Raw genomic sequence first — 26276 nt, forward strand, 5'->3', positions numbered from 1 at the left:
CTGTCCCGGAGCCTATTGCTCCTGGCTCTAATGCTGCGGTACCATTTCCGGGATGGTAGCAGCTGGAATAGTTTGTGGTTGGGGTGACTCGGGTCCCAATGATCCTTCAGGCCCTTTTTACGCACCTATCACTGTAAATGTCCTGAATAGTGGGAAGTTCACATCTACAGATGCACTGGGCTGACAACACAACTCTCTGCAGAGTCCTGTGATTGAGGGAAGTACAGTTCCCATACCAGGCAGTGATGCAGCCAGTCAGGATGCTTTCAATTGTGCCCCGCCTAAAGTCCTTAGGATTTGGGCCCCCACAGATCCTGCAGGGGGCTCAGAACATCTCCAAAAGAGTACCTGCAGTCGTCCGTGGCTGATTTGGTATAGGGACATCCGTTACAAGTGCCTGGTGATTTCATTCTGACCGCCTGGTCGGCTGCTGAACAGCTCCTGAGTAAATTCAATTCCTTTTCATCTATTCCTACCACCCATCACCCATAGGTACATGGAGCTTAGAAAAATAGAGGGCTATGGGGAAGTCTAGTAATTTCTAAGGTAGGGACATGTTCGGCACAACTTTGTGGGCCGAAGGGCCTGTATTGTGCTGTAGGTTTTCTATGTTTTTTTCCTAACCACCAGCCTTGAGTTGGGGTTGCACTTTAAGAGGCTGGCCTGACCATGATGACGTAATTACATAAAGGGTTTTTGGTGTACTTTGTGTTCAGTTTTATGGTGTTCAATAAATGAGTTGCTACAGCTTTTCTGAAACATGAAACACTTCTACTATCTTATTTACAAAAACCTACACAGTCACATTCTCTGTCAGTACTGGAACTGAACATCTCTTCAGAGAAAAAAATCTGTCCCTGTTGTCACAATACTCCTCTTCACTCATCTGGTCCCTCGTTATGCTTCTGTGCTTTGTTTTATGATCCCCCTCAGTCTCTGCTTCTCCGCTCTGGCTGCAAGGAATTTCTAGTTTATCCAAAGGCTGTAGCTGCCTCCAGGAACAAAGATCCCAGTAACTTTTCCCATCCTTGATGGACTGCAGTGCCTGAATCTGTCTCCAACTCATCCACACTGAGTTGAGGTTCTTTGAGCTGCAGTCACCTAACATGGATTGATTTCAGTGGCTTCCTGCAGATTCCATCCTGTGTACGTCACATGTCATACTTGATTTAATTGAAATTAATAATCATGTATATTAATTACACACATGTCCAGTTATTAATCTAATCTGAAGGGACCAGTTGTAGCTAAATATGTACTTGCAATGAATTTTAGTTTAAACTCCTTTCAGATACAACTTCAATCTCACCAGCTAGATCAGAGGACACAGAGCACCGTAAGGGACAGGAAGGAGCAGGATCAGGGACAGATCCCTCCGTCCATAATGGCTGTACTGAGCACAATGCCCTTCTGCCTGCTCTCATCATTAGATCAGGTCATAAAAGAAAAAATATTTTTAATTACTGAGATTAATAGAGAATATAAACCACACCCATGCCCACACCTCACTTTGTAAGATCTGCTATTAGTGCACTCAGATGTACATTCCTAGTTTCTACAACCCTGGATACCTCACCACTAAAGCACACACCAGAGGACTTCATTCCACCGTACTGTTGTTGGTCATACCCCAGTGTTTCTCTACTACCCTCACAACTGGGCCATGATTAAAAGCACCAAAGCAATTTCTGCTCAATGTATAGGTTATTTATTATTGTCAGTGGCTGTCTAGGCAAAGCACAGGAGCAAATACTGTGCTCAGAGTACACTAAAACAGATCCTCTCATGCACTGAGCAAGTCTCCAATAGCTCTTGGAAAGCTAAAGTGTAATCAATTTAGTTGCAATAAAATTCAATAATTAATGTAAACATTGGACTAAAGTTTGAAAGGGAAAGTCACATCAGGACCCACTATAAGGAACAATATGATAAATATGGAGGAAGTTCTTTGATCAGAGCTAACTTGGGAATAATGGGGCAGCAGTATGAGAACCAGAGAGAGGGCTGAAGATGGGATGAATGGCATACTGTACAAATGGACGCAGTGTGTAGTCAGACTGTGAAGATGGACAGGCAGATGATAGGGCAAAACTGCAGACACTGGAATAGATTGAAACGTGATCTGGAGACAAAATCAAAAACAGTGATCAATACAGGAATTATATTTGAATGCACGCAGTATACAGAATACGTTAGATGATAGTGTGCATTTAGGGATTGGCAGGTACGATGTGGGCATCACTGAGTCATGGCTGAAAGAAGATTATAGCTGTGAGCTTAACATTCAAGGATACACATTGTATCAAAAGGACACGCAGAGAGGCAGAGGAAATGGGATGGCTTTCAGTAAAAAATGAAATCAAATCTTTAGATGGAGGTGACATAGGATTGGAAGATGTAGAATGTTTGTGGGCAGATCTAAGAAATTGCAAGGGTAAAAAGGCCCTGATGGGAGTTATATACAGGTCTCTGAACAGTAGCCAGAATGTGGTATACCAATTACAATGAGAGATAGAAAAGGTATACAAAAAGGACAAAGTTAGAAACCGAAAACCTACAGCACAATACAGACCCTTCAGCCCACAATGCTGTGTTGAACACGTACTGACTTTAGAAATTACCTGGGCTTACCCATTGCCTTTTATTTTTCTGAGCTCCATGTACCTATTCAAGAGTCTTTTAAAGGACCCTATTGTATCCTCCTCCACCACCTTCACCAGCAGCCCATTCCACGTACTCGCCACTCTCTATGTAAAAAACTTACCCCTGACATTTCCTCTGTACCTACTTCCAAGTACCTTAAAACTGTGCCCTCTCATGTTAGCCATTTCAGCCCTGGTAAAAAGCCTCTGACTATCCACATGATCAATGCCTCTGATCATCTTATACACCTCTATCAGGTCACCTCTCATCTTCCATCGCTCCAAGGAAAAAAGGCCAAGTTCACTCAACCTATTTTCATAAGGCATGCTCCCCAATCCAAGCAACATCCTTGTAAATCTCCTCTGCACCCTTTCTATGGTTTCCACATCCTTCCTGTAGTGAGGCGACCAGAACTGAGCACAGTACTCCAAGTGGGGTCTGACCAGGGTCCTATATAGCTGTAACATTACCCCTCGGCTCTTAAACCCAATCCCACAGTTAATGAAGGCTAATGCACCATGTGCCTTCTTAACCCATCCCTCCACTTCTTCAAACACGAGGAAATCTGCAGATGCTGAAAATGCAAACAACACACACAAAATGCTGGTGGAACACAGCAGGCCAGGCAGCATTTATAAGGAGAAGCACTGTCAACGTTTCGGGCCGAGACCATTCGTCAGGACTCACTGTCGACGTTTCGGGCCGAGACCATTCGTCAGGACTCCTGTCGAATCCTGACATGAGTCTCGACGAATGAGTCCTGACAGATGGTCTCGGCCCGAAACGTCGACAGTGCTTCTCCTTATAGATGCTGCCTGGCCTCCACTTCTTCATCCAGGTCATTTATAAAAATCACGAAGAGAAGGAGTCCCAGAACAGATCCCTGAGGCACACCACTGGTCACCAACCTCCATGCAGAATATGACCTGTCTACAACCACTCTTTGCCTTCTGTGTGCAAGCCAATTCTGGATCCACAAAGCTAAGTCCCCTTGGATCCCATGCCTCCTTACTTTCTCAGTAAGCCTTGCATGGGGTACCTTATTAAATGCCTTGCTGAAATCCATTTACATTACATCTACTGCTCTACCTTCATTAACGTGTTTAGTCACATCCTCAAAAAATTCAATCAGGATCGTAAGGCATGACCTGCCTTTTACAAAGCCATGCTGACTATTCCTAATCATATTATGCCTCTCCAAATGTTCATAAATCCTCCCTCTTGAGATCTTTTCCATCAACTTACCAACCATTGAAGTAAAACTCACTGGTCTATAATTTCCTGGGTTATCTGTACTCCCTTTCTTGAATAATGGAACAACATCTGCAACCTTCCAATCCTCCAGAAACTCTCCCGTCCCCATTGATGATGTAAAGATAATTGCCAGAGGTTCAGCAATCTCCTCCCTCGCCTCCCACAGTAGCCTGGGGTACATCTTGTCTAGTCCCAGAGACTTATCCAACTTGATGCTTTCCAAAAGCTCCAGCACATCCTTTTTCTTAATGTCTACATGCTCAAGCTTTTCAGTCTGCTGTAAGTCATCCCTACAATTGCCAAGGTCCTTTCCATTGTGAATACTGAAGCTAAGTATTCACTACGGAAAAGTTACTAAAGTCATAGGGGATTTCAAACTGCGGGTGGATCCGGACAATTTCAATAGAGGAAATTTGTAGAATGCTTTTTTGGAGCAGCTTGTGGTTGAGCTTACTAGCAGAACTGCAGCTCTGAATTAGGTGTTATGCAATGACCTAGATTTGATTTGGGAGCTTCAGCTAAAGAAACCCTTCCGAGATGATGATCATATAATAGAATTCGCCCTACAAATTTCAGAGGGAGAAAATAAAGTCAGATGTGTCAGTATTACAGCAGAGTAAAGGGAATTACAGAGGCATGGAAGAAGAGCAAGGTTGATTGAAAGGATACACTAGCAGGGATCAAGAAGTATTCCAAAGGGATAATGAGGCAACAGTGGCTGACAAGGGAAGCCATGGCCAACATAGAAAAATAGAAACATAGAAAGCATAAATGCAAAAGGCAAGACAAATAATAGAGCAAAATTAGTGGGAAGTTAGATGATTGGGAAGCTTTTAAAAACCAACAGAAGGCAACTAAAAAAGCCAGGAGGGAAAAGATGAAATATGAAGGAAAACTAGGCAATAATATCAAAGAAGGTACCAGAAGGTTTTCAGATACAGTATATATAAATTATAGAATAGCTAATAGAGTAAAAGAGAGGTGAGTGTGGATATCAGACCACTAGAAAAAGACATCAGAGAGGTAGTAATGGGGGACAATCAAATAGACAAGATGAACTTAATGAATATTTTGTGACACTCTTCACTGTGGTAGATATTAGCAGTATGCCAGAAGAGGAGAAGGTACTTAAAGGTCTGAAAGTAGATAAGTCATCTGAACCAGATGGACTGCACTTCAGGGTTCTGAAAGGTGTCTGAAGAGATTGTGGAGGCATTAGCAATTTTCTTTCAAAACTCTTCTGGAAGAGTTCCAGAAGACTAGAAAATTGCAAATGTCACCCCACTCTTCAAGAAGGGATGGAGGCAGAAGAAAGGAAATTATAGGCCAGTTTGCATGACTTCAGTAGTTGGGAAGATGTTGGAGTCCATTATTAAGGATGAAGTTTCACAGTACTTGGAGGCATGTGATTAAAAAAACCAATGTCAGCATGGCTGTCTTGCCTGACAAATCTGTAGGGATTCTTTTAAGGAAATAACAGACAGCATAGACAAATTAACAAGTTAATATGGTATTACAGGAAAGATATCAGTATGGGTAGAAAACTGGCTGACTGGCAGGAGGCAAAGAGTGGGAATAAAGGGTAACTGCTGATGATACGTGGTGTTCTGCAAGCATTGGTTTTAGGCCACTTTTTAAGTTATATTTGCAGGTGATTTGAAGATAGGTGGAGGGGTGACTAGTGTTGAGGAAGCAGGGAGGCTGCAGAAGGACTTGATCAGATTGGGAGAATAAGCAAATAAATGGCAGTTGGAATATAGTGCGGGGAAGTGTATGGTTATGCACTTTGGTGCCAGGAATAAAAGCACAGACAGTACAAGGGAAGATAATACAAAAATCAGGGGTGCAAAGGGATTGGGAATCCTTGTACAGGATTCCCATTTAACTTCAAAGTTCAGTCAGTGCTAAGGAGGAAAATAAAATGTTAGCATTCATTTTCAAAGGACTAGAATATCAAAGCAAGGATGTAATACTGAGGCTTTATAAGGCATTGGTCAGACCCACTGGAACACCAACAACAGATATGGTAACTATCACAAAGTGTCTCCCTGGCCTGCAACACCAGCAACATATTCTGTAGCTGTCATAAAATGATTCTCCAGCCTGCAACACCAGCAACATATTCTGTAACTGTCATAAAATGATTCTCCAGCCAGTAACACCAGCAAGAGATTCTGCAACTGTCATAAAGTGATTCTCTGGCTTGTAACACAGACAACAGTTCATGTAATTGTCATAAAGTGACCTCTTCATCTGTAACATCATCCACCGGCAGATCCTGTAACTGTCATAAAGTGACTTTCCCACCTGTAACACCAGCAACAGATATGGTAACTGTCATCAAGTGATTTTCTCCATACCAGGAACAGATTCTTCAACTTTCATAAAGTGACTCCGAGCTGTAACACCAGCACAGCTTCTGTAAATGTCATAAAGTGACTCCCCGGCTTGTAACATCAACAACAGATCCTATAACTGCCATAAAGTGACTACCCGGCTTGTAACACAGACAACAGTTCATGTATTTGTCATAAAGTGACCTCTCCATCTGTAACACCATCGGCAGATCCTGTAACTGCTGCAGAATGACCCCACAACTTGTTACAGCAGCAACTGATCCTGTAACTGACACAAAGTGAATCCCCAGCCTGAAACATCGGCAACAGATCCTGTAAATGTCATAAAGTGACTCCCCAGTTTGTAACACCAGCAACAGATTCTGCAACTTTCATAAAGTTACTCACTGGCCTGTAATACGAGCAACACATTCTGTAACTGTCATAAAGTGATGCCAAGCTGCAAAACCAACAACAAATCCTGTAACTGTCAAAAAGTGATTCTCCGGCCTGTAACACCAGCAACAGATATAATAACTGTCATAAAGTGACTCCCTGGCTTGTAGCAGTGGAAACAGGTCCTCTAACTGTGACAAAGTATCATCCCCGCCTGTAACACTAGCAACAGATCATGTAACTGTCATAAAGTGATTCGCCAGCCTGTAATACCAGAAACAAATCCTGTAACTGTCACAGAGTAACTCTTCAGTCTGTAACACCAGCAACAGACCCCGTAACTGTCATAAAGCTGCACTTTTACCTTGAGCACAGAATAGCGTTTCCTTAAGGTTGTTATCGCCGAGGGTGGTAATGGGGGCAAGCTCCCACTACCTATTAAATGCCTCTGACAACCAAGCCCAGTTCCAGGTCTTCATGTGTGGTTTAGCTACTAAGCCTGGCAGAAATGTTTCTACTGACAGGAGAAGGGGCAAAGGAGGGTTACTGGTGCCTTAAAGCCAGCCGCTTTGGACAGATGGGGCTCGTCAGCCGTGTTTGGCAATTAACTTAGGAGAAGGAAATTCTCAAATCTTCACTCCCTTGCGGCTATACCCACTCAAGGGGAAGACTTCAGGAACAAACCCTGAAGGAAAATTCCGGAGCCATAGTCTCACATCAAGTTCAATATCCTACTGCTCAGGCTTGCGTATCACTTGAACAGGTAGGACACAACACGTGGACAACTCTGATCGACAGAGGCCTCAGACTCAGGAAGAGTGTAATTAGCTGCACTGTCTGCATAGAGAGCAAAGTTTTTCATACAAAGATGATGAGAACAAAGAATCCACAACAGTGGCAGAGTCTAAATCCATTAAAGAAACTCCTACAGTCAATAGCTGCAGTAACGAGGCCCTTAACAAATTCACAAGCCAGCAACCAGTCACACAGATCTACAGCTGAGTATTAACCTCTGGTTCATCTATTCATTTACTATCTTCCAGCACTGTCAAGGGCAGGATGCTGGTCTTTGAACCATGATAAACAAATAAAGCTACCATACCTGCCACAACCTGTTCCACACAGGTAAGGGAGATGTCATGTTCCTCCAGCAGCAGGTTTCTGTACTGAAGTTTCTGTAGTTCAACAGTTAAAAGCTAGAATTAAAATGTAATCTTTCACATTTGAATGAGGGTCATTAAGAACTGTAACAGTTTTATTTGGCATTGTGGTTCAACATAACAATGAAAACATCAAGCAATGCGGATTGAGAATGTATGCATACAAACAAGTAAAAAAAGATGGGGTAAACAGCTCCACTTCTTGTGCCTGTTCCTGAATTCATTATATTAGTTCTCATCTCATTGGTAAAAGTCATCTTCAGTAACTCCCTTCCTTATACAGGCACAAGGGGCAGAATCCTGAGAGCTGGATGGTTCATGCCCTACTCAACCAACACTTCAACCTATTCCATGATCAATCCAACCCTTCCTTCTCACATCGCCCTCTATTCATAGCCAATCTAACCCTTCCTCTCACATAGCCCTCTATTTTTCCTTGCTAGATCACACAACTCTTCTGCTTTCTCTTTCCGTATCAAAGACAACACTTCACTACTATCAGTGTATTCCAGCTACTCACCACTGTCTGGGTGAAAAATACCCTCTAAATCTCTTACCTCGAACTACAGCCTCTTGTTTCATTCAGCACTGATATGCAGAAACCTTTCCTGCAGTCTGCTCTATCCATCATTATGTCGTCTGATGTTGGCAGTCATGGTCCCATAAACATGATTGTCCTTGGCGAAGTTTTCTATAGAAGGGGTTTTGACATAGCCTTCTTCTGGGCAGTGTCTTTACAAGATGGGTGACCCCGGCCATTATCAAGACTCTTCAGAGATTATCTGCCTGGTGTCTGTGTTGCATTACTGGGACTTGTAATCTGTACCAACTGCTCATACAACTATCCACCATCTGCTCCCATGGCTTCAAGTGACCCTGATCAGGGGGAAGGCAGGTGTGGCTAAGCACGTGCTGCACCTTGCCCAAGGGTGACCTGCAGGCTAGTGGAGAGAAGAAGCGCCTTTGGTAAAGACATATCTCCTCCCCAGCACCCAGACTCTATCTATATCTCTCATAATTTTTCATACCTCTATCATGTTCCCTCTTAACTTCCTCCACCTCAGAGAGAAAGACTCAGCTTCTCCACCATCTCCTCATAACTAGTCCTGGTGAATCTCCTCTGCGGTGCTATCAATGGTGACCAGAACTGCACACAGTACTTCAGCTGAGGTCTGAACAAGATTTTATAAAGTTGAAGCATAACCACTCCACTTCTGAATTTGATCCCCAACCAATGAAGGCCAGAATTCCAGAGTGTCTTCTTAATTATGTTGTCGACCTGTGCTGCCACCTTCAAGGATCTAGTTGCATTCCGAAATCCCTCTGTCCCTCAATACTTCTGAAGACCTGACCACTCATGGTGTACATCCTTGCCTCATTGGTACTCCAAAAACTGCATCACCTCACATCTATCTGGATTAAACTCTACCTGGCATTCCTCAGCCCATTTCACCAACATAGTGATATCTGTCTGCAGCTATGACTACCTTCCAGACTGTCAACAACTCCACCACCAATCTTTATGTCATCCATGAACATACTGATCATGACTCCCACATCCAAGTCATTCAGTGATATGACAAATGAGGGTCCCAGAATCGATCCTGAGAACCCACATCTTTACTCTCTGTCTCCTATTCCTTCGCTTTACTGATTCCAAGAATGCAATGCCTGCTGCATACTATACTGAGGTCTCTGCCAAATAAGGGACCTGGTCTAATACCTGCATCTCCTCATTTCTGCACAAACTCCAAAATGAGCTGGTACTTTGGTGTCCTGGTTCTCTCATGTCTGCTAGTTGACCTTCTTTCATCAAGCATCACAACTTCAGGTGAACACTTTGTTCCCTTCATCCAGGAAGCTACATCGAGAGGCCTTCCTGTTCACCCACGCTATACTAATGAAGCTAATCTCCCATCAGATCTTCAACATAATCATCTAGAAAGCCATAACCCCCAGTGAATTCATCCTCCACACCTTTACTGCCAATTGATTTAATGATTAGAGATGATATTTATTTGTCACATGTACATCAAAATATTGAAACATAAAGTCAAATGTGTCATTTGGATCAATGAGCAACAGTGCGAGGATGTGCTGTTGACATGTTTTTAGTGCCAATATACCATCCCCACAATTTGCTAATCCTAACCCCTAGTCTTTGGAAATAAGGAATAAACCAGAGAAACTGGAAAAAACCTACATGGTCAAGGGGAGTACGTACAAATCTGTGGTGACAATTGAACTCTGATCACTGGTGCTATCAATCATTTGCTAGCCACTACACTACCATGTAGCCCACAAGGCCATGCTGTGCCTTACCTTACTCAGCCTATACAGTCGGCCCTCCTTATCCACGAGGGATTGGTTCCGGGACCCTTCGCGAATACCAAAATTCGCGGATGCTCAAGTCCCTTATTCCACCTGTCTCAATATGGTGGATCTTAGGACCCAGCGGAACCCCAGACCTTATTTAACCTGTCTCAGTGCAGTGAACATTAGGACCCGGCGCCAGAGCTCTGAATGCGCAGTGTTTCTGTTCACAAAAATAATTACGATCACGATTGAAAATAAAGTGGAAATAATAAAGCGATCAGAAAGAGGTGAAACGCCATCAATCACTGGAAAAGCATTAGGCTACGTCGGTTAACGATCGGAACAATTTTAAAGGATAAAGTGAGAAAAGCCCTGCCCTGATGAAGGCTACAATTATTACTAAGCAACGCAGTTTTTTAATTATTGGGTTTTGGGGTTTCGAGTTTTTGATCCTCCACATCAACCTGCCACGGATGGAGAGCGCACTCGAAAGCGGTCTGTCACTGGCTCACACTCGGGAATGGTTCCCGAGCCCAGCGCTGAAACATACGTTCTTAAGTGTTTTATATGCATAGAAAGGTAAAATATATACTATATAAAAGACAAAGGTTTGACTAACTGACGCTTAATAATATCGGATGTACCTGTTCCAACTTACTTAGTAAGAGAACTTCCGATTTTTTTCGATCCCGACCCACAATAACCCATGCACATCCTCCTATATACTTTAAATCATCTCTAGATTACTTATAATACCTAATACAATGTAAATGCAATTTAAAATAGTTGTTATACTGCATTGTTTAGGGAATAATGACAAGAAAAAAAAGTCTGTACATGCTCGAACAACACTTCTGGGTTTTTGTGATTCGCGGTTGGTTGAATTCATGGATGCGGAATTCGCAGATAAGGAGAGCCGACTGTATATAGATTAAAGTCCTGCATTATCCTAGCTACGGGTGCCTTGCATTTCATTCTCCATGTTACTACATGTTTAGGAGCCCAAAGATACCTCCAACCAAAGGTTTATTCCTTTTTGTATTTCTTCGTTCCATCAAAGCTGATTGCATCATTTAGGTTTTTGACACAAGGTCCTTCCTCTCCACTGCCTTGGTCCATCCTTTATTATCAGACTTCACCAAAATTAAACCTCCTGGAATTTTTCACTTGGAAGTTTTTTCACTTTGTAACCACATCTTATTACGCAATAGATCTTACCCATTGAGTTAAATTCTGCTATTAATTCAACTATCTTGCTGTCTTTTAGCAAATCTGTACTTTCCATCAGTAAATGAAAAAAATTATGCAATCAAAAGGTACAAATGCAGTGTGAGAAAATGGCAAAAACCCTTGTAATCGTTTGACTAAATGTAGGTACGGCAACAAAAGTTTGAGGATACTTCCCAAATGTGCTAAAATTATCGGGGTAGCTCGTCAGATTTCACTACAATCTTTGCACCCATCTGTTTTTTAACTAACAATCTGAATCAAGCAAGCATGGAATGTAATTTGTTAACACTGCGTTCACATGAAGTGTTTCCTAACAACCATGAGGAAATCAGTTTCCTAGCCTCACTCAGTTGGCCAGAAATGGTTACATGGAAAACAAAGAAAACTGACAACTAGAAACTTTTTGCTTGCATCCTTAATATTAATTTCATAACCTTCCTGTCAGGGAAGGAAAAGATCGCTCTTAGGTTGGCAGACTGTGGCAGTGGGTGGTAAGGATTGACGGGCATCAGATATTCACACCAGCAAATGTCACATTTCCAAATATGCTAGTTAAGTTCAAGTCTGTCCGGAGCCTTATAGGCTCTTCAGGCCGGTGCTTATGCCGGTTTCCGCGGTGTGAAGCGATTGAGAATACGAGACTTCCCCCCACCCCCAGATAGGACACCAGTTAACCCCCAGCATTTTGCCAGTACCCATTTTCAGCTGGGTGGACTGGAACAATGTGTGGTTAAGTGCTTTGCTCAAGGACACAACACGCTGCCTCAGCTGGGGCTCGAACTCATGACCTTCAGATTGCTAGTCCAACGCCTTAACCACTTGGCCATGCGCCACACTTCCAAATATGCTGAAGACACAAAACTAGGCAGAATTATGAGTAGGGAGAGAATGTAGCTATGTTTCAAGGGGCAAGTGAGTGGTAAGAACACAGTAGGCAGAATATAATGTGGAAAATGGTGAGGTCATCCAAATGTGCAGAGTACTCTGAACTAGTGACAAAGGTTGTTGTTCTGCTGGTGAGACTGCTTTCCTTGTACACACACCATGGAGAGCTAACATCAAATTGGAGCAAGCAGTGAAGGAGAATGGTTACTCATCTTTGTACTTGCTATAGTAGTAAAGATTTCTTACTGGAGTAAAAGAAATGTGAGAGAGGACCTAACTTAAACACAAAATCCTGAGGGTCACGACAAGGTCCATGTGAAGAGGATATTTATTCTAGTTGGAAAATCTAAAACTATGGCCAGTGTTTAAAGATAATTGGTCACCCATTAAAAAAAAGATGAGGTTCAGTCACTGAGGTCATCCAAAACTGATTATTACTGGTTTCTAGATATTAGGGATTTGAGGGATATTCAGATAGGCAAGAAAACACAGCCTGAGATCAGCCCCAATCTTAATAAATAATGGAACTGCTCAAGAGGCCAAATGGCCAACTCCTGCTTCTAATTAATAAACTCCTTTAAAACAAAAGCAGTGATCAGGAGCAACCTAAAGGATGCAGTCAGTATTTCCTCTGCCCCCTCACCATCTTCCAGGATAGAGCCATAAAATGTGTAGCCCCCCCCCCCCCCCATAATGAATTTATAACACCACGTTATTACTGTCTAATGCACTGTGCTTCACTTGGGTAACATTCGTCTCTATCTCTGGCACTTCCTCCTACCAATGCTTCAAACCTGTCTTTTGTTCTAATTTAGGACCATTTCTTTTGATGGCCCAACCTCTCCACTAAGAACACTGATGATTGGCCAGCTCCAGCAATGATGCAACAAAAGCAATGGTGAGCTGGAATAAGGCAGCCTAAAAATTAGGAAATCAGTCACCAACCCCAGGTCAGTTCTTCAAGTTGGCCTACACCCATTCTTTATTTCCACAACTCTTAAAATGTTTCCTTTTCAATGGTTAATTTGCTTAAAGCCTTTCTGACTTATCCCATAAGACTCAATCCAAGTTACCACACACATTGCAAAATAATTTTCAGCTTTGCATTGGTTCTGTTATCAATCCCCTTATTCTGTGTGCTGGTTACTTATTTATCCTTCTGACAGCAGTTCCAGCCCAGGTTTTAAGAAATACCAATTCCCGTCTGATTAAAACATTCCAGTGAAATGCTGAAGGTTTACAAACCCAAAAATGTGCTACATCCTTTGTGATAAAAGAGATCTTGAAGTTGGTACAGAGTAGGGTTCCATAGAGGTCGTGAGCACTTGTGTCTGTAGCAATGCATTTTCTGACATTGCTGGTCTCGCTCACCACAAGTTCCCCTGAAATAAACCAGACGTACATCAGAGTTACCTCACTGTCCAGTTTAGTGGCTGCCACAAGCTGTTCTCCAGGAAAGGCAACATTTTAGAACCTACTATTCCAACTGACCCCAGAGTGAGCTTCATCAGATTGGTGGACAAATGGCACGAGGAAAGGAAGGACTTCGCGAGTCATCTTCTCAGAATTTATTTATTTTTGCACATTGATTGTTTATCAGTTTTTGTCTGTGTGTAGTTTTTCATTGATTCTATTGCATTTCTTTATTTTCCTGTAAATGGTGTAAAAAGTGACATATACAGTATGTTCTTTGATAATAAATTTATTTTGAGCATTGTAAGGTGAATAAGAAAGTGACATCCTTCAGATAATTATTATTCTGTTAATTTAGACAACTGTAAATTAAAAGAATAAATTTTAGTTTCTGAAGATATTGACCTTCTGCATGAGTAGCCTGGGCAGTGGACAGGTGGGGAAAGAGTAGGATGATCCCACTCTCATTATTGACTGGCACCTGACATAGCAATTATCACTCAGGGCTGTTTATTATGTGCCAGAGTCCAGACAAACTTCCCTTCACTGGTTCATCAGCAGATACAAACGTTTGTACGTATCTCAACAGCATTTGTGCAACTTAACTTCTGAACTAATTTTTTTTTCAGAAAAGAAATTCTGTGTGAACCAAACAAATGCTGACAACATGCCCACAGTCAAGAACAATTATGTACAGACTGGGCCATGAAAATAGACAAAGAAAAGTCTGTGTTAAGTAGAGGGTGGGGGGCAGGTGAGGGTGAGAGATTCTGTGGATTTTGGAAATCCAGAGTAACACATACGAAATGCTGGAGGAACTCAGTAGGTCAGCCATATCTATGGAAAGGAAAGTCGCGACCTTTCATCAGGATTCTGGCTATAAAGGTGAATGTTTCTTTTGAAACACTTTTATCTATTTTGGCCTCAAACATCATTTAGCAAGTGTGACTGTAACTAAATAACGTGGTAGTTAGTAGATAACACCTATGAATCTGTCCCCTCCTTATGGCTTAGTAGGTGGTAGATTTGGGACTTGCCATCAACTACAATGTCGACATCTCCTCAACACCCACCCCAAAAAAACCCTCCCCACCTTCACCGAACATCTCTCCACCCCTCTGAACAACCACTCCTCACCACCTAAAACAACTACTCCCTACCCTCACCAAACACCTTCACACCCTCCTGAACAACTCCCCCTCTCTCCCCTCCCCCTTCGCTCCCTCTCCCACCCTACTGCCTTCTCTTTATAGAACCTTGTTATAGAAAGAGTGTGGAAGTTTCAGAGAGGCTGCAGAGAAGATTTACCAGGACATGCTGACTGGATTAGAGAGCATGTCCTATGAGTAAAGTTTGATTGAGCTAGGGTTCTCTTTGGAGAGAAGCAGGATGAGAGGTGACGTGATAGAGGTGTATAACACTGTGGCTAACATAGATTGTTGACAACCAGCACCTTTGCCTAGGTGGCAATGGCCAATACCAGAGGATATCTGTTTAAGGTGAGTGGAAGAAAGTTTAGGGGAGATGTTGGAGGTAGGTAGTGGTCCAGGCTGATACAAGTCAAATTCAACTACACATGAATACACCAAATGAAACAGCATCCCCCTGGGGCCAAGATGTAAACGTGCACAGCACATTCAAAATAGCAAACAAAAAAACCATAGTCTTGGAAAAAAATAAACACATATACAGCCCAAGTTATTGAGCAGAATGTCCTGCAATTTGATGGTGCAGCTCCTGGCAGTGCACATATGCATGCAATCCAGCTTGTCATTCCACCAATCGAACATTGGAGGGCAGCACCAACGGGAGAGGCCAGCCTCCAAACGAACACAGATGCCACACCACCCTGCCACCTCTCCTCTCCTCTCCCCTCCTGGGCTGCAGCAGCAGCATCCCCATTGTCTGTCAAGGGAAATAGGCCAGCAGCATCTTACATGATCAATGTCTAACAGGATCTTGCGATCACAACAGAAACATCCAAGACAATCATCCACAGTTACACTGCATGCCTCCTTCGTGCACCAGCTCCAATGCTTGTGATGTCTTCCTGTAGCAGGTAGCAACATGGTCTGCACCCAGTCCAGCTCCTCCAATAACGAGCAGTTCACTAATGGAGTAGACTTCCAGTACCCGAAGTTTTTAGAGTCCAGCATTGTTTTGCGATTTAAAAAAAAAGACATATAACAAAGAAAAAGGCAATTTTGGTTGGCCTCTGAAAGGTTACTGCCTCCAAACGTGTCGCTATCATACAATAGGGACTTTTAAGAGACTCAGGTACATGGATAGATAGAGGGCTATGAGCTGAGTATGGGGAAAGGGTTAGATTAATCGTAGAGCAGGTTTATACAGGTGGACCACTTAGACAACTGCACTGCTCTAAAGAGCGCTACGTCTTGGCCATGAGTCAACTTACAGCTGGGGAAGTGATGACCCTCCCTCCTGTTGGACTGTTAGTGGTAACCAATTTTTGTTATTCTTTCTACTTCTAATATTTCTATCTGTGCACTTGTAATGCTACTGTGGCACTGTAAGTTCCTTTGGGATCAATAAAGTATCTATCTTTTCTGTGTTCTAATACTTTACCCCACCAATGTTGAGTTTCACCCACTGAGTTCCTCCAGCAGACTGTTAACTGCACCAAACTTTATATAGTTTTAAACACAAGAGATACTTTAGATGCTGGAAATTATAGAGCTACATACGCTGCCAGAACTCAGCAGGTCGAGCAGATTCTATGGAGGGGACTAAACAGTCAAAGTTTCAGTCTGAGGCTCCTCATCAGGACTGGAAAGGAAAGTGGAAGATATCAGAACAAGAAGGTGGAAGGAGGGGAAGGAATAAAAGCTGGTAGGTGATAAGTGAGACCAGGTGAGGGGGAAAGCGGGTGGGCAGAGGAGGCAAAATGAGAAGCTGGAAGATGATAGGCAGAAGTAAAAGTTAAAAGAAGAAGGAATCTGATAGGAGAGGACAGTGGACCATGGGAGAAAGGGAGGAGGAGTGACACCAGACGGAGGTGATGGACAGGTGTGAAGGGGTAAGCGGGGAGCCAAAATGGAAAAAGAGAAAAGGAGTAGGGTGGAGAATTTGGCAGAAGTTAGTGAAATCAAAGTTCATGCTGTCGAGATAGGTTACCCAGATGGAATATGAGGTGTTGCTCCTCCAACCTGAAAGTAGCCTCATTTTCTCAGTAGAAGAGGCCATGGACCAGAATGTGGGATGGTAATGGGATGTAGAATTAAAATGGGTAGCCATCGGGAAATGCTGCCTTTTCTGTAGTAGAGTGAAAGTGTTTGACGAAGCGGTTCCCCAATCTACACTGAATCTCACCGATGTAGAGGAGGCTGCACTGCAAACACCCAATGCAATAAATGACCCCAACAGACTTACAGGTGAAATGTGACTTCAGCTGAATGGTGATGAGGGAGGGAGAGGAGGGGCAGGTACAGCATTTGTCCTGCTTGCAGGGATATGTGCCTGGAGAGACAACAGTGAGGTAGGACAATTGGACAAAGGAGCCACATAGAGAGTGATCATTATGAAAAGTGGAGTTGAGGGCAGCGAAGAAATGTGGGGCTTGTGGTAGGATCCCATTGAAATTCCAGAGAATGATGTACCTGATGCAGAGGCTTGTGGGGTGGTAAGTAAGGACAAGGAAACCCTTCACTGTATTGGCGGCAGGAAGATGGGGTGAGGGCAGATGTCCAGGAAATGGAGGAGATGTGGGTGTGGGCAGCATCGATGACAGAGGAGGAACAGAAAAAGAAGGGCATATCAGATGTTCTGGAATGGAAGGCCTCATCTTGTGAACAGATGCAGTGGAGACAGAGGAACTAAGAAAAGGAAAAGCATTTTTTAAGTGTGAAGTACAGGTAACCTATCCTTGGACTGGAATTGAAGGCATTGTTTGCTTCTATGGTGTGTAAGAGGCTGCCTCATTCCACTGAATGCACAATTAGCGTTCCTGACATTTACACATAAGAAGTTTGCTAAAGTGTTCAACGAGGAGGAGAGAATGTTTAGATGCACAAATTCTTTGCAGTGACAGGCGAATTTATAATCATCTAATACGTTAAGTAGAAGCAGTTGAGGGCTCAGTAAATTTCAGTGTAGAGTGTTGTGTTATTGCTGCTAATTGAACCTGCCAGGGACAGGGATGTACTCTGCAAGGCTTTTTCTTGAAACCAGACGTTGTGCAGCAAAGTGGCAGCCTATGTGGGAGTGCTTTTAAACCTGCAAATTTTAGCATCTCCCTGGGTTTCTGCTTATTCAGCAAATGACTGCTGAACCATTGCACAGGCAGCTGCCAGCATTCGAGACTTCTGATCCAGGCCTCTTGTTCTGAGCAGGTTTTAACACAACTGTTAACTTCAACAAATATTAGAGGTAGGTTGTGGTTAATATGCACCTGATATAACTTGCAAAACCCATTAAAGCTCTCAAGCTTTATGGAGTCTCATGGGACGACTCAGGACATAGGTACGGGGGGGGGGGGGGGGGGGGGGCAGGTGTTGAGTGGTGCGGTAATGGGGGGAACGTGGGGGAGGATCAGAATATGTACTTGTAACAATACTGCTGCTCTCAGCTTGCTATATCATGCCATGTGGGGTCAACACAGCCAACACACTGCTGCGGCAGAACTGGGCAGCTGTGTGGCAGTAACTAGGTGACCTGATTTGCCACACCGTGGGAGAGTTTTGTGGGAGTGACTGGGTGACCTGACTTTCAAGATGGTGAGGAGTGACTGGGTGACCGGATTTGCAAGACGGTGGGGAGTTCTGTGGGAGTGACTGGGTGACCTGATTTGCCAAACGGTAGGGGAGTTGTGTGGTAGCGACTGGGTGATCTGATTTGCGAGACGGTGAGCAGTAGTGTGGGGAGTGACTGGGTGACCTGATTTACCAGATCGTGGGAAATGACTGGGTGACCTGATTTGCCAGACGGTGGGAAGTTGTGTAGTAGTGACCGGTTGAGCCAATTTGCCAGACGGTGGGAAGTTGTGAGGTAGTGACCGGGTGACCTGATTTGCTAGATGGTCGGGACTGACTGGGTGACCTGATTTGCCAGGGATTGGGGGAGTTGTGTGGGCAGTGACTGGGTGACCTGATTTGCCAGATGATGGGGAGTGACTGAGTTACCTGACTTTCCAGACGGTGAGCAGTTGTGTGGTAGTGACTGGGTGACCTGATTTGCTAGACGGTCGGGACTGACTGGGTGACCTGATTTGACAGAAAGTGGGGAGTGAATGGGAGGTCTGATTTGCGAGACGGTGGGGAGTTGTGTGGCTAGTGACTGGGTGACCTGATTTGCTAGACGGTGAGCAATTGTGTGGTAGCGACTGGGTGACCTGATTTGCCAGATGGTGGGGAGTGACTGGGTGACCTGATTTGCCAGATGGTGGGGAGTTGTGAGGTAGTGACCGGGTGACCGGATTTGCCTGATGGTGAGCAATTGTGTGGTAGTGACTGGGCGATCTGATTTGCCAGACGGTGATGAGTGACTGGGTGACCTGATTTGCCAGGGATTGGGGGAGTTGTGTGGGTAGTGACTGGGTGACCTGATTTGCCAGGGATTGGGGGAGTTGTGTGGGCAGTGACTGAGTGACCTGATTTGCCAAAAGGTGGGGAGTGAGTGGGTGACCTGATTTGCCAAAAGGTGGGGGAGTTGTGTGGGTAGTGACTGGGTGACCTGATTTGCCTAAAGGTGGGGAGTGAGTGGGTGACCTGATTTGCCATACGGTGGGGAGTGACTGGGTGACCTGATTTGCCAGGGATTGGGGGAGTTGTGTGGTTAGTGACTGGGTGACCTGATTTGCTAGACGGTGAGGAGTTTTATGGGGAGTGAGTGGGTGACCTTGATTTGCCAGACGGTGGGGAGTTGTGTGGCAGTGACTGGGTGAGCCGATTTGCCAGATGGTGGAAGTTGTGTAGTAGTGACCGGTTGAGCCAATTTGCCAGACGGTGGGAAGTTGTGAGGTAGTGACTGCGTGACCTGATTTGCTAGATGGTCGGGACTGACTGGGTGAACTGATTTGCCAGATGATGGGGAGTGACTGGGTGACCTGATTTGACAGACAGTGGGGAGTGAATGGGAGATCTGATTTGCAAGACGGTGGGGAGTTGTGTGGAGAGTGATTGGGTGATCTGATTTGCCAGACGGTGGGTAGTGACTGGGTGACCTGATTTGCCAGACGGTGGGAAGTTGTGAGGTAGTGACCGGGTGACCTGATTTCCCAGGGATTGGGGGAGTTGTGTGGGCAGTGAGGGGGTGACCTGATTTGCCAGGGATTGGGGGAGTTGTGTGGGCAGTGAGTGGGTGACCTGATTTGCCAGGGATTGGGGGAGTTGTGTGGGCAGTGACTGGGTGACCTGATTTGCCAGATGATGGGGAGTGACTGAGTTACCTGACTTTCCAGACGGTGAGCAGTTGTGTGGTAGTGACTGGGTGACCTGATTTGCTAGACGGTCGGGACTGACTGGGTGACCTGATTTGACAGAAAGTGGGGAGTGAATGGGAGGTCTGATTTGCGAGACGGTGGGGAGTTGTGTGGTAGTGACTGGGTGACCTGATTTGCCAGATGGTGGGGAGTGAATGGGAGATCTGATTTGCGAGACGGTGGGGAGTTGTGTGGGAGTGACTGGGTGAGCTGATTTGCCAAAAGGTGGGGAGTGACTGGGTGACCTGATTTGCCAGGAATTGGGGGAGTTGTGTGGGTAATGACTGGGTGACCTGATTTGCCAGACGGTGGGGGAGTTGTGTGGGTAGTGACTGGGTGACCTGATTTGCCACATGGTGGGTAGTGACCGGGTGACCGGATTTGCCAGAGATTGGGGGAGTTGTGTGGGTAGTGACTGGGTGACCTGATTTGCCAGGGATTGGGGGAGTTGTGTGGGTAATGACTGGGTGACCTGATTTGCCAGACGGTGGGGGAGTTGGGTGGGTAGTGACTGGGTGACCTGATTTGCCACATGGTGGGTAGTGACCGGGTGACCGGATTTGCCAGGGATTGGGGGAATTATGTGGGTAGTGACTGGGTGACCTGATTTGCCAGGGATTGGGGGAGTTGTGTGGGCAGTGACTGGGTGACCTGATTTGCCAGGGATTGGGGGAGTTGTGTGGGCAGTGACTAGGTGACCTGATTTGCCAGGGATTGGGGGAGTTGTGTGGGCAGTTACTGGGTGACCTGATTTGCCAGGGATTGGGGGAGTTGTGTGGGCAGTGACTGGGTGACCTGATTTGCCAGGGATTAGGGGAGTTGTGTGGGCAGTGACTGGGTGACCTGATTTGCCAGGGATTGGGGGAGTTGTGTGGGCAGTGACTGGGTGACCTGATTTGCCAGGGATTGGGGGAGTTGTGTGGGCAGTGACTGGGTGACCTGATTTGCCAGGGATTGGGGGAGTTGTGTGGGCAGTGACTGGGTGACCTGATTTGCCAGGGATTAGGGGAGTTGTGTGGGCAGTGACTGGGTGACCTGATTTGCCAGGGATTGGGGGAGTTGTGTGGGCAGTGACTGGGTGACCTGATTTGCCACATGGTGGGGAGTGACTGGGTGACCTGATTTGCCAGATGGTGGGGAGCGAATGGGAGATCTGATTTGCGAGACGGTGGGGAGTTGTGTGGGAGTGACTGGGTGACCTGATTTGCCAGGGATTGGGGGAGTTGTGTGGGCAGTGACTGGGTGACCTGATTTGCCAGGGATTGGGGGAGTTGTGTGGGCAGTGACTGGGTGACCTGATTTGCCACATGGTGGGGAGTGACTGGGTGACCTGATTTGCCAGGGATTGGGGGAGTTGTGTGGGCAGTGACTGGGTGACCTGATTTGCCAGGGATTGGGGGAGTTGTGTGGGCAGTGACTGGGTGACCTGATTTGCCACATGGTGGGGAGTGACTGGGTGACCTGATTTGCCAGATGGTGGGGAGTGAATGGGAGATCTGATTTGCCAGGGATTGGGGGAGTTGTGTGGGCAGTGACTGGGTGACCTGATTTGCCAGGGATTGGGGGAGTTGTGTGGGCAGTGACTGGGTGACCTGATTTGCCACATGGTGGGGAGTGACTGGGTGACCTGATTTGCTAGACGGTGGGGGAGTTGTGTGGGTAGTGACTGGGTGAGCTGATTTGCCAAAAGGTGGGGAGTGACTGGGTGACCTGATTTGCCAGGAATTGGGGGAGTTGTGTGGGTAATGACTGGGTGACCTGATTTGCCAGACGGTGGGGGAGTTGTGTGGGTAGTGACTGGGTGACCTGATTTGCCACATGGTGGGGAGTGACTGGGTGACCTGATTTGCCAGATGGTGGGGAGCGAATGGGAGATCTGATTTGCGAGATGGTGGGGAGTTGTGTGGGAGTGACTGGGTGACCTGATTTGCCAGACGGTGGGGGAGTTGTGTGGGCAGTGACTGGGTGACCTGATTTGCCAGGGATTGGGGGAGTTGTGTGGGCAGTGACTGGGTGACCTGATTTGCCACATGGTGGGGAGTGACTGGGTGACCTGATTTGCCAGGGATTGGGGGAGTTGTGTGGGCAGTGACTGGGTGACCTGATTTGCCAGGGATTGGGGGAGTTGTGTGGGCAGTGACTGGGTGACCTGATTTGCCACATGGTGGGGAGTGACTGGGTGACCTGATTTGCCAGATGGTGGGGAGTGAATGGGAGATCTGATTTGCGAGATGGTGGGGAGTTGTGTGGTAGTGACTGGGTGACTTGATATGCCAGACGGTGGGGAGTTGTGTGGGAGTGACCGGGTGACCTGATTTGCCAGACGGTGGGAAGTTGTGAGGTAGTGACCAGGTGACCTGATTTGCTAGACGGTCGGGACTGACTGGGTGACCTGATTTGCCAAGGATTGGGGGAGTTGAGTGGGTAGTGACTGGGTGACCTGATTTGCCAGGGATTGGGGGAGTTGTGTGGGCAGTGACTGGGTGACCTGATTTGCCAGATGATGGGGAGTGACTGAGTTACCTGACTTTCCAGACGGTGAGCAGTTGTGTGGTAGTGACTGGGTGACCTGATTTGCTAGACGGTCGGGACTGACTGGGTGACCTGATTTGACAGAAAGTGGGGAGTGAATGGGAGGTCTGATTTGCGAGACGGTGGGGAGTTGTGTGGCTAGTGACTGGGTGACCGGATTTGCTAGATGGTGAGCAATTGTGTGGTAGCGACTGGGTGACCTGATTTGCCAGATGGTGGGGAGTGACTGGGTGACCTGATTTGCCAGATGGTGGGGAGTTGTGAGGTAGTGACCGGGTGACCGGATTTGCCTGATGGTGAGCAATTGTGTGGTAGTGACTGGGCGAACTGATTTGCCAGACGGTGATGAGTGACTGGGTGACCTGATTTGCCAGGGATTGGGGGAGTTGTGTGGGTAGTGACTGGGTGACCTGATTTGCTAGACGGTGAGGAGTTTTATGGGGAGTGAGTGGGTGACCTTGATTTGCCAGACGGTGGGAAGTTGTGAGGTAGTGACTGCGTGACCTGATTTGCTAGACGGTCGGGACTGACTGGGTGAACTGATTTGCCAGATGATGGGGAGTGACTGGGTGACCTGATTTGACAGACAGTGGGGAGTGAATGGGAGATCTGATTTGCAAGACGGTGGGGAGTTGTGTGGAGAGTGATTGGGTGATCTGATTTGCCAGACGGTGGGTAGTGACTGGGTGACCTGATTTGCCAGACGGTGGGAAGTTGTGAGGTAGTGACCGGGTGACCTGATTTGCCAGGGATTGGGGGAGTTGTGTGGGCAGTGACTGGGTGACCTGATTTGCCAGGGATTGGGGGAGTTGTATGGGCAGTGAGGGGGTGACCTGATTTGCCAGGGATTGGGGGAGTTGTGTGGGCAGTGAGTGGGTGACCTGATTTGCCAGGGATTGGGGGAGTTGTGTGGGCAGTGAGGGGGTGACCTGATTTTCCAGGGATTGGGGGAGTTGTGTGGGCAGTGACTGGTTGACCTGATTTGCCAGATGATGGGGAGTGACTGAGTTACCTGACTTTCCAGACGGTGAGCAGTTGTGTGGTAGTGACTGGGTGACCTGATTTGCTAGACGGTCGGGACTGACTGGGTGACCTGATTTGACAGAAAGTGGGGAGTGAATGGGAGGTCTGATTTGCGAGACGGTGGGGAGTTGTGTGGTAGTGACTGGGTGACCTGATTTGCCAGATGGTGGGGAGTGAATGGGAGATCTGATTTGCGAGACGGTGGGGAGTTGTGTGGTAGTGACTGGGTGACTTGATATGCCAGACGGTGGGGAGTTGTGTGGGAGTGACTGGGTGACCTGATTTGCCAGATCGCTGGGAATGACTGGTTGAGCCGATTTGCCAGACGGTGGGAAGTTGTGTAGTAGTGACCGGTTGAGCCAATTTGCCAGACGGTGGGAAGTTGTGAGGTAGTGACCGGGTGACCTGATTTGCTAGACGGTCGGGACTGACTGGGTGACCTGATTTGCCAGGGATTGGGGGAGTTGTGTGGGTAGTGACTGGGTGACCTGATTTGCCAGGGATTGGGGGAGTTGTGTGGACAGTGACTGGGTGACCTGATTTGCCAGGGATTGGGGGAGTTGTGTGGGCAGTGACTGGGTGACCTGATTTGCCAGATGATGGGGAGTGACTGAGTTACCTGACTTTCCAGACGGTGAGCAGTTGTGTGGTAGTGACTGGGTGACCTGATTTGCTAGACGGTCGGGACTGACTGGGTGACCTGATTTGCCAGACGGTGGGGAGTTGTGTGGGTAGTGACTGGGTGACCGGATTTGCTAGACGGTGAGCAATTGTGTGGTAGTGACTGGGCGATCTGATTTGCCAGACGGTGATGAGTGACTGGGTGACCTGATTTGCCAGACGGTGGGGGAGTTGTGTGGGTAGTGACTGGGTGACCTGATTTGCCAGGGATTGGGGGAGTTGTGTGGGCAGTGACTGGGTGACCTGATTTGCCACATGGTAGGGAGTGACTGGGTGACCTGATTTGCCAGATGGTGGGGAGTGAATGGGAGATCTGATTTGCAAGATGGTGGGGAGTTGTGTGGTAGTGACTGGGTGACTTGATATGCCAGACGGTGGGGAGTTGTGTGGGAGTGACTGGGTGACCTGATTTGCCAGATCGTTGGGAATGACTGGTTGAGCCGATTTGCCAGACGGTGGGAAGTTGTGTAGTAGTGACCGGTTGAGCCAATTTGCCAGACGGTGGGAAGTTGTGAGGTAGTGACCGGGTGACCTGATTTGCTAGACGGTCGGGACTGACTGGGTGACCTGATTTGCCAGGGATTGGGGGAGTTGTGTGTGTAGTGACTGGGTGACCTGATTTGCCAGGGATTGGGGGAGTTGTGTGGGCAGTGACTGGGTGACCTGATTTGCCAGATGATGGGGAGTGACTGAGTTACCTGACTTTCCAGACGGTGAGCAGTTGTGTGGTAGTGACTGGGTGACCTGATTTGCTAGACGGTCGGGACTGACTGGGTGACCTGATTTGACAGAAAGTGGGGAGTGAATGGGAAGTCTGATTTGCGAGACGGTGGGGAGTTGTGTGGTAGTGACTGGGTGACCTGATTTGCCAGATGGTGGGGAGTGAATGGGAGATCTGATTTGCGAGACGGTGGGGATTTGTGTGGTAGTGACTGGGTGACTTGATATGCCAGACAGTGGGGAGTTGTGTGGGAGTGACTGGGTGACCTGATTTGCCAGATCGCTGGGAATGACTGGTTAGGCGATTTGCCAGACGGTGGGAAGTTGTGTAGTAGTGACCGGTTGAGCCAATTTGCCAGACGGTGGGAAGTTGTGAGGTAGTGACCGGGTGACCTGATTTGCTAGACGGTCGGGACTGACTGGGTGACCTGATTTGCCAGGGATTGGGGGAGTTGTGTGGGTAGTGACTGGGTGACCTGATTTGCCAGGGATTGGGGGAGTTGTGTGGGTAGTGACTGGGTGACCTGATTTGCCAGGGATTGGGGGAGTTGTGTGGGCAGTGACTGGGTGACCTGATTTGCCAGATGATGGGGAGTGACTGAGTTACCTGACTTTCCAGACGGTGAGCAGTTGTGTGGTAGTGACTGGGTGACCTGATTTGCTAGACGGTCGGGACTGACTGGGTGACCTGATTTGCCAGACGTTGGGGAGTGAATGGGAGATCTGATTTGCAAGATGGTGGGGAGTAGTGTGGTAGTGACTGGGTGACTTGATATGCCAGACGGTGGGGAGTTGTGTGGGAGTGACTGGGTGACCTGATTTGCCAGATCGTTGGGAATGACTGGTTGAACCGATTTGCCAGACGGTGGGAAGTTGTGTAGTAGTGACCGGTTGAGCCAATTTGCCAGACGGTGGGAAGTTGTGAGGTAGTGACCGGGTGACCTGATTTGCTAGACGGTCGGGACTGACTGGGTGACCTGATTTGCCAGGGATTGGGGGAGTTGTGTGTGTAGTGACTGGGTGACCTGATTTGCCAGGGATTGGGGGAGTTGTGTGGGCAGTGACTGGGTGACCTGATTTGCCAGATGATGGGGAGTGACTTGAGTTACCTGACTTTCCAGACGGTGAGCAGTTGTGTGGTAGTGACTGGGTGACCTGATTTGCTAGATGGTCGGGACTGACTGGGTGACCTGATTTGACAGAAAGTGGGGAGTGAATGGGAGATCTGATTTGCGAGACGGTGGGGAGTTG

At 46.8% G+C, this 26276-nt stretch overlaps 3 protein-coding genes across 4 annotated transcripts in view; all 3 read right to left on the reverse strand.

The window, feature by feature from the left end:
* mtmr10 (myotubularin related protein 10) overlaps positions 1 to 26276 on the reverse strand; it is a 90584-nt gene that overhangs the window by 57454 nt on the left and 6854 nt on the right. For both annotated transcript variants that reach the window (XM_073024739.1, XM_073024738.1), the window contains 2 exons: positions 13466 to 13602; positions 7732 to 7804 (listed from right to left, as the gene is read on the reverse strand). In XM_073024739.1, coding sequence (XP_072880840.1) covers positions 7732 to 7804; positions 13466 to 13602 — 210 coding nt within the window. The remainder of the gene's footprint in view (positions 1 to 7731; positions 7805 to 13465; positions 13603 to 26276) is intronic.
* On the reverse strand, positions 18204 to 22232 carry LOC140714454 (uncharacterized). The gene is made up of 3 exons (XM_073025750.1): positions 22228 to 22232; positions 18981 to 20001; positions 18204 to 18934 (listed from the first exon to the last, which is right to left on the reverse strand). The coding sequence occupies exons 1-3, from the start codon at positions 22230 to 22232 to the stop codon at positions 18662 to 18664; spliced, it is 1299 nt and encodes a 432-aa protein (XP_072881851.1). The 3' UTR covers positions 18204 to 18661.
* LOC140714503 (uncharacterized) lies at positions 21666 to 24562 on the reverse strand. The gene is made up of 3 exons (XM_073025798.1): positions 24467 to 24562; positions 23176 to 23667; positions 21666 to 23011 (listed from the first exon to the last, which is right to left on the reverse strand). The coding sequence occupies exons 1-3, from the start codon at positions 24560 to 24562 to the stop codon at positions 22589 to 22591; spliced, it is 1011 nt and encodes a 336-aa protein (XP_072881899.1). The 3' UTR covers positions 21666 to 22588.

The sequence above is a fragment of the Hemitrygon akajei genome, chromosome 21 (assembly GCF_048418815.1).
Source record: "Hemitrygon akajei chromosome 21, sHemAka1.3, whole genome shotgun sequence".
NCBI lineage: Eukaryota > Metazoa > Chordata > Chondrichthyes > Myliobatiformes > Dasyatidae > Hemitrygon > Hemitrygon akajei.

Coding starts and splice junctions, on each gene's coding strand:
- LOC140714454 (XM_073025750.1), bottom strand. Junction 18,935..18,980: donor CCCACCATCTGGCAAATCAG/GTCACCCAGTCG, acceptor CTAGCAAATCAG/GTCACCCAGTCACTAGCCAC.
- LOC140714503 (XM_073025798.1), bottom strand. CDS start 24,562: ATGTGGCAAATCAGGTCACCCAGTCACTGCCCACACAACTCCCCCAAT. Junction 23,668..24,466: donor ACCCACACAACTCCCCCACC/GTCTGGCAAATC, acceptor CCGACCGTCTAG/CAAATCAGGTCACCCAGTCA. Junction 23,012..23,175: donor CCCACTGTCTGTCAAATCAG/GTCACCCAGTCA, acceptor CTAGCAAATCAG/GTCACCCAGTCACTACCCAC.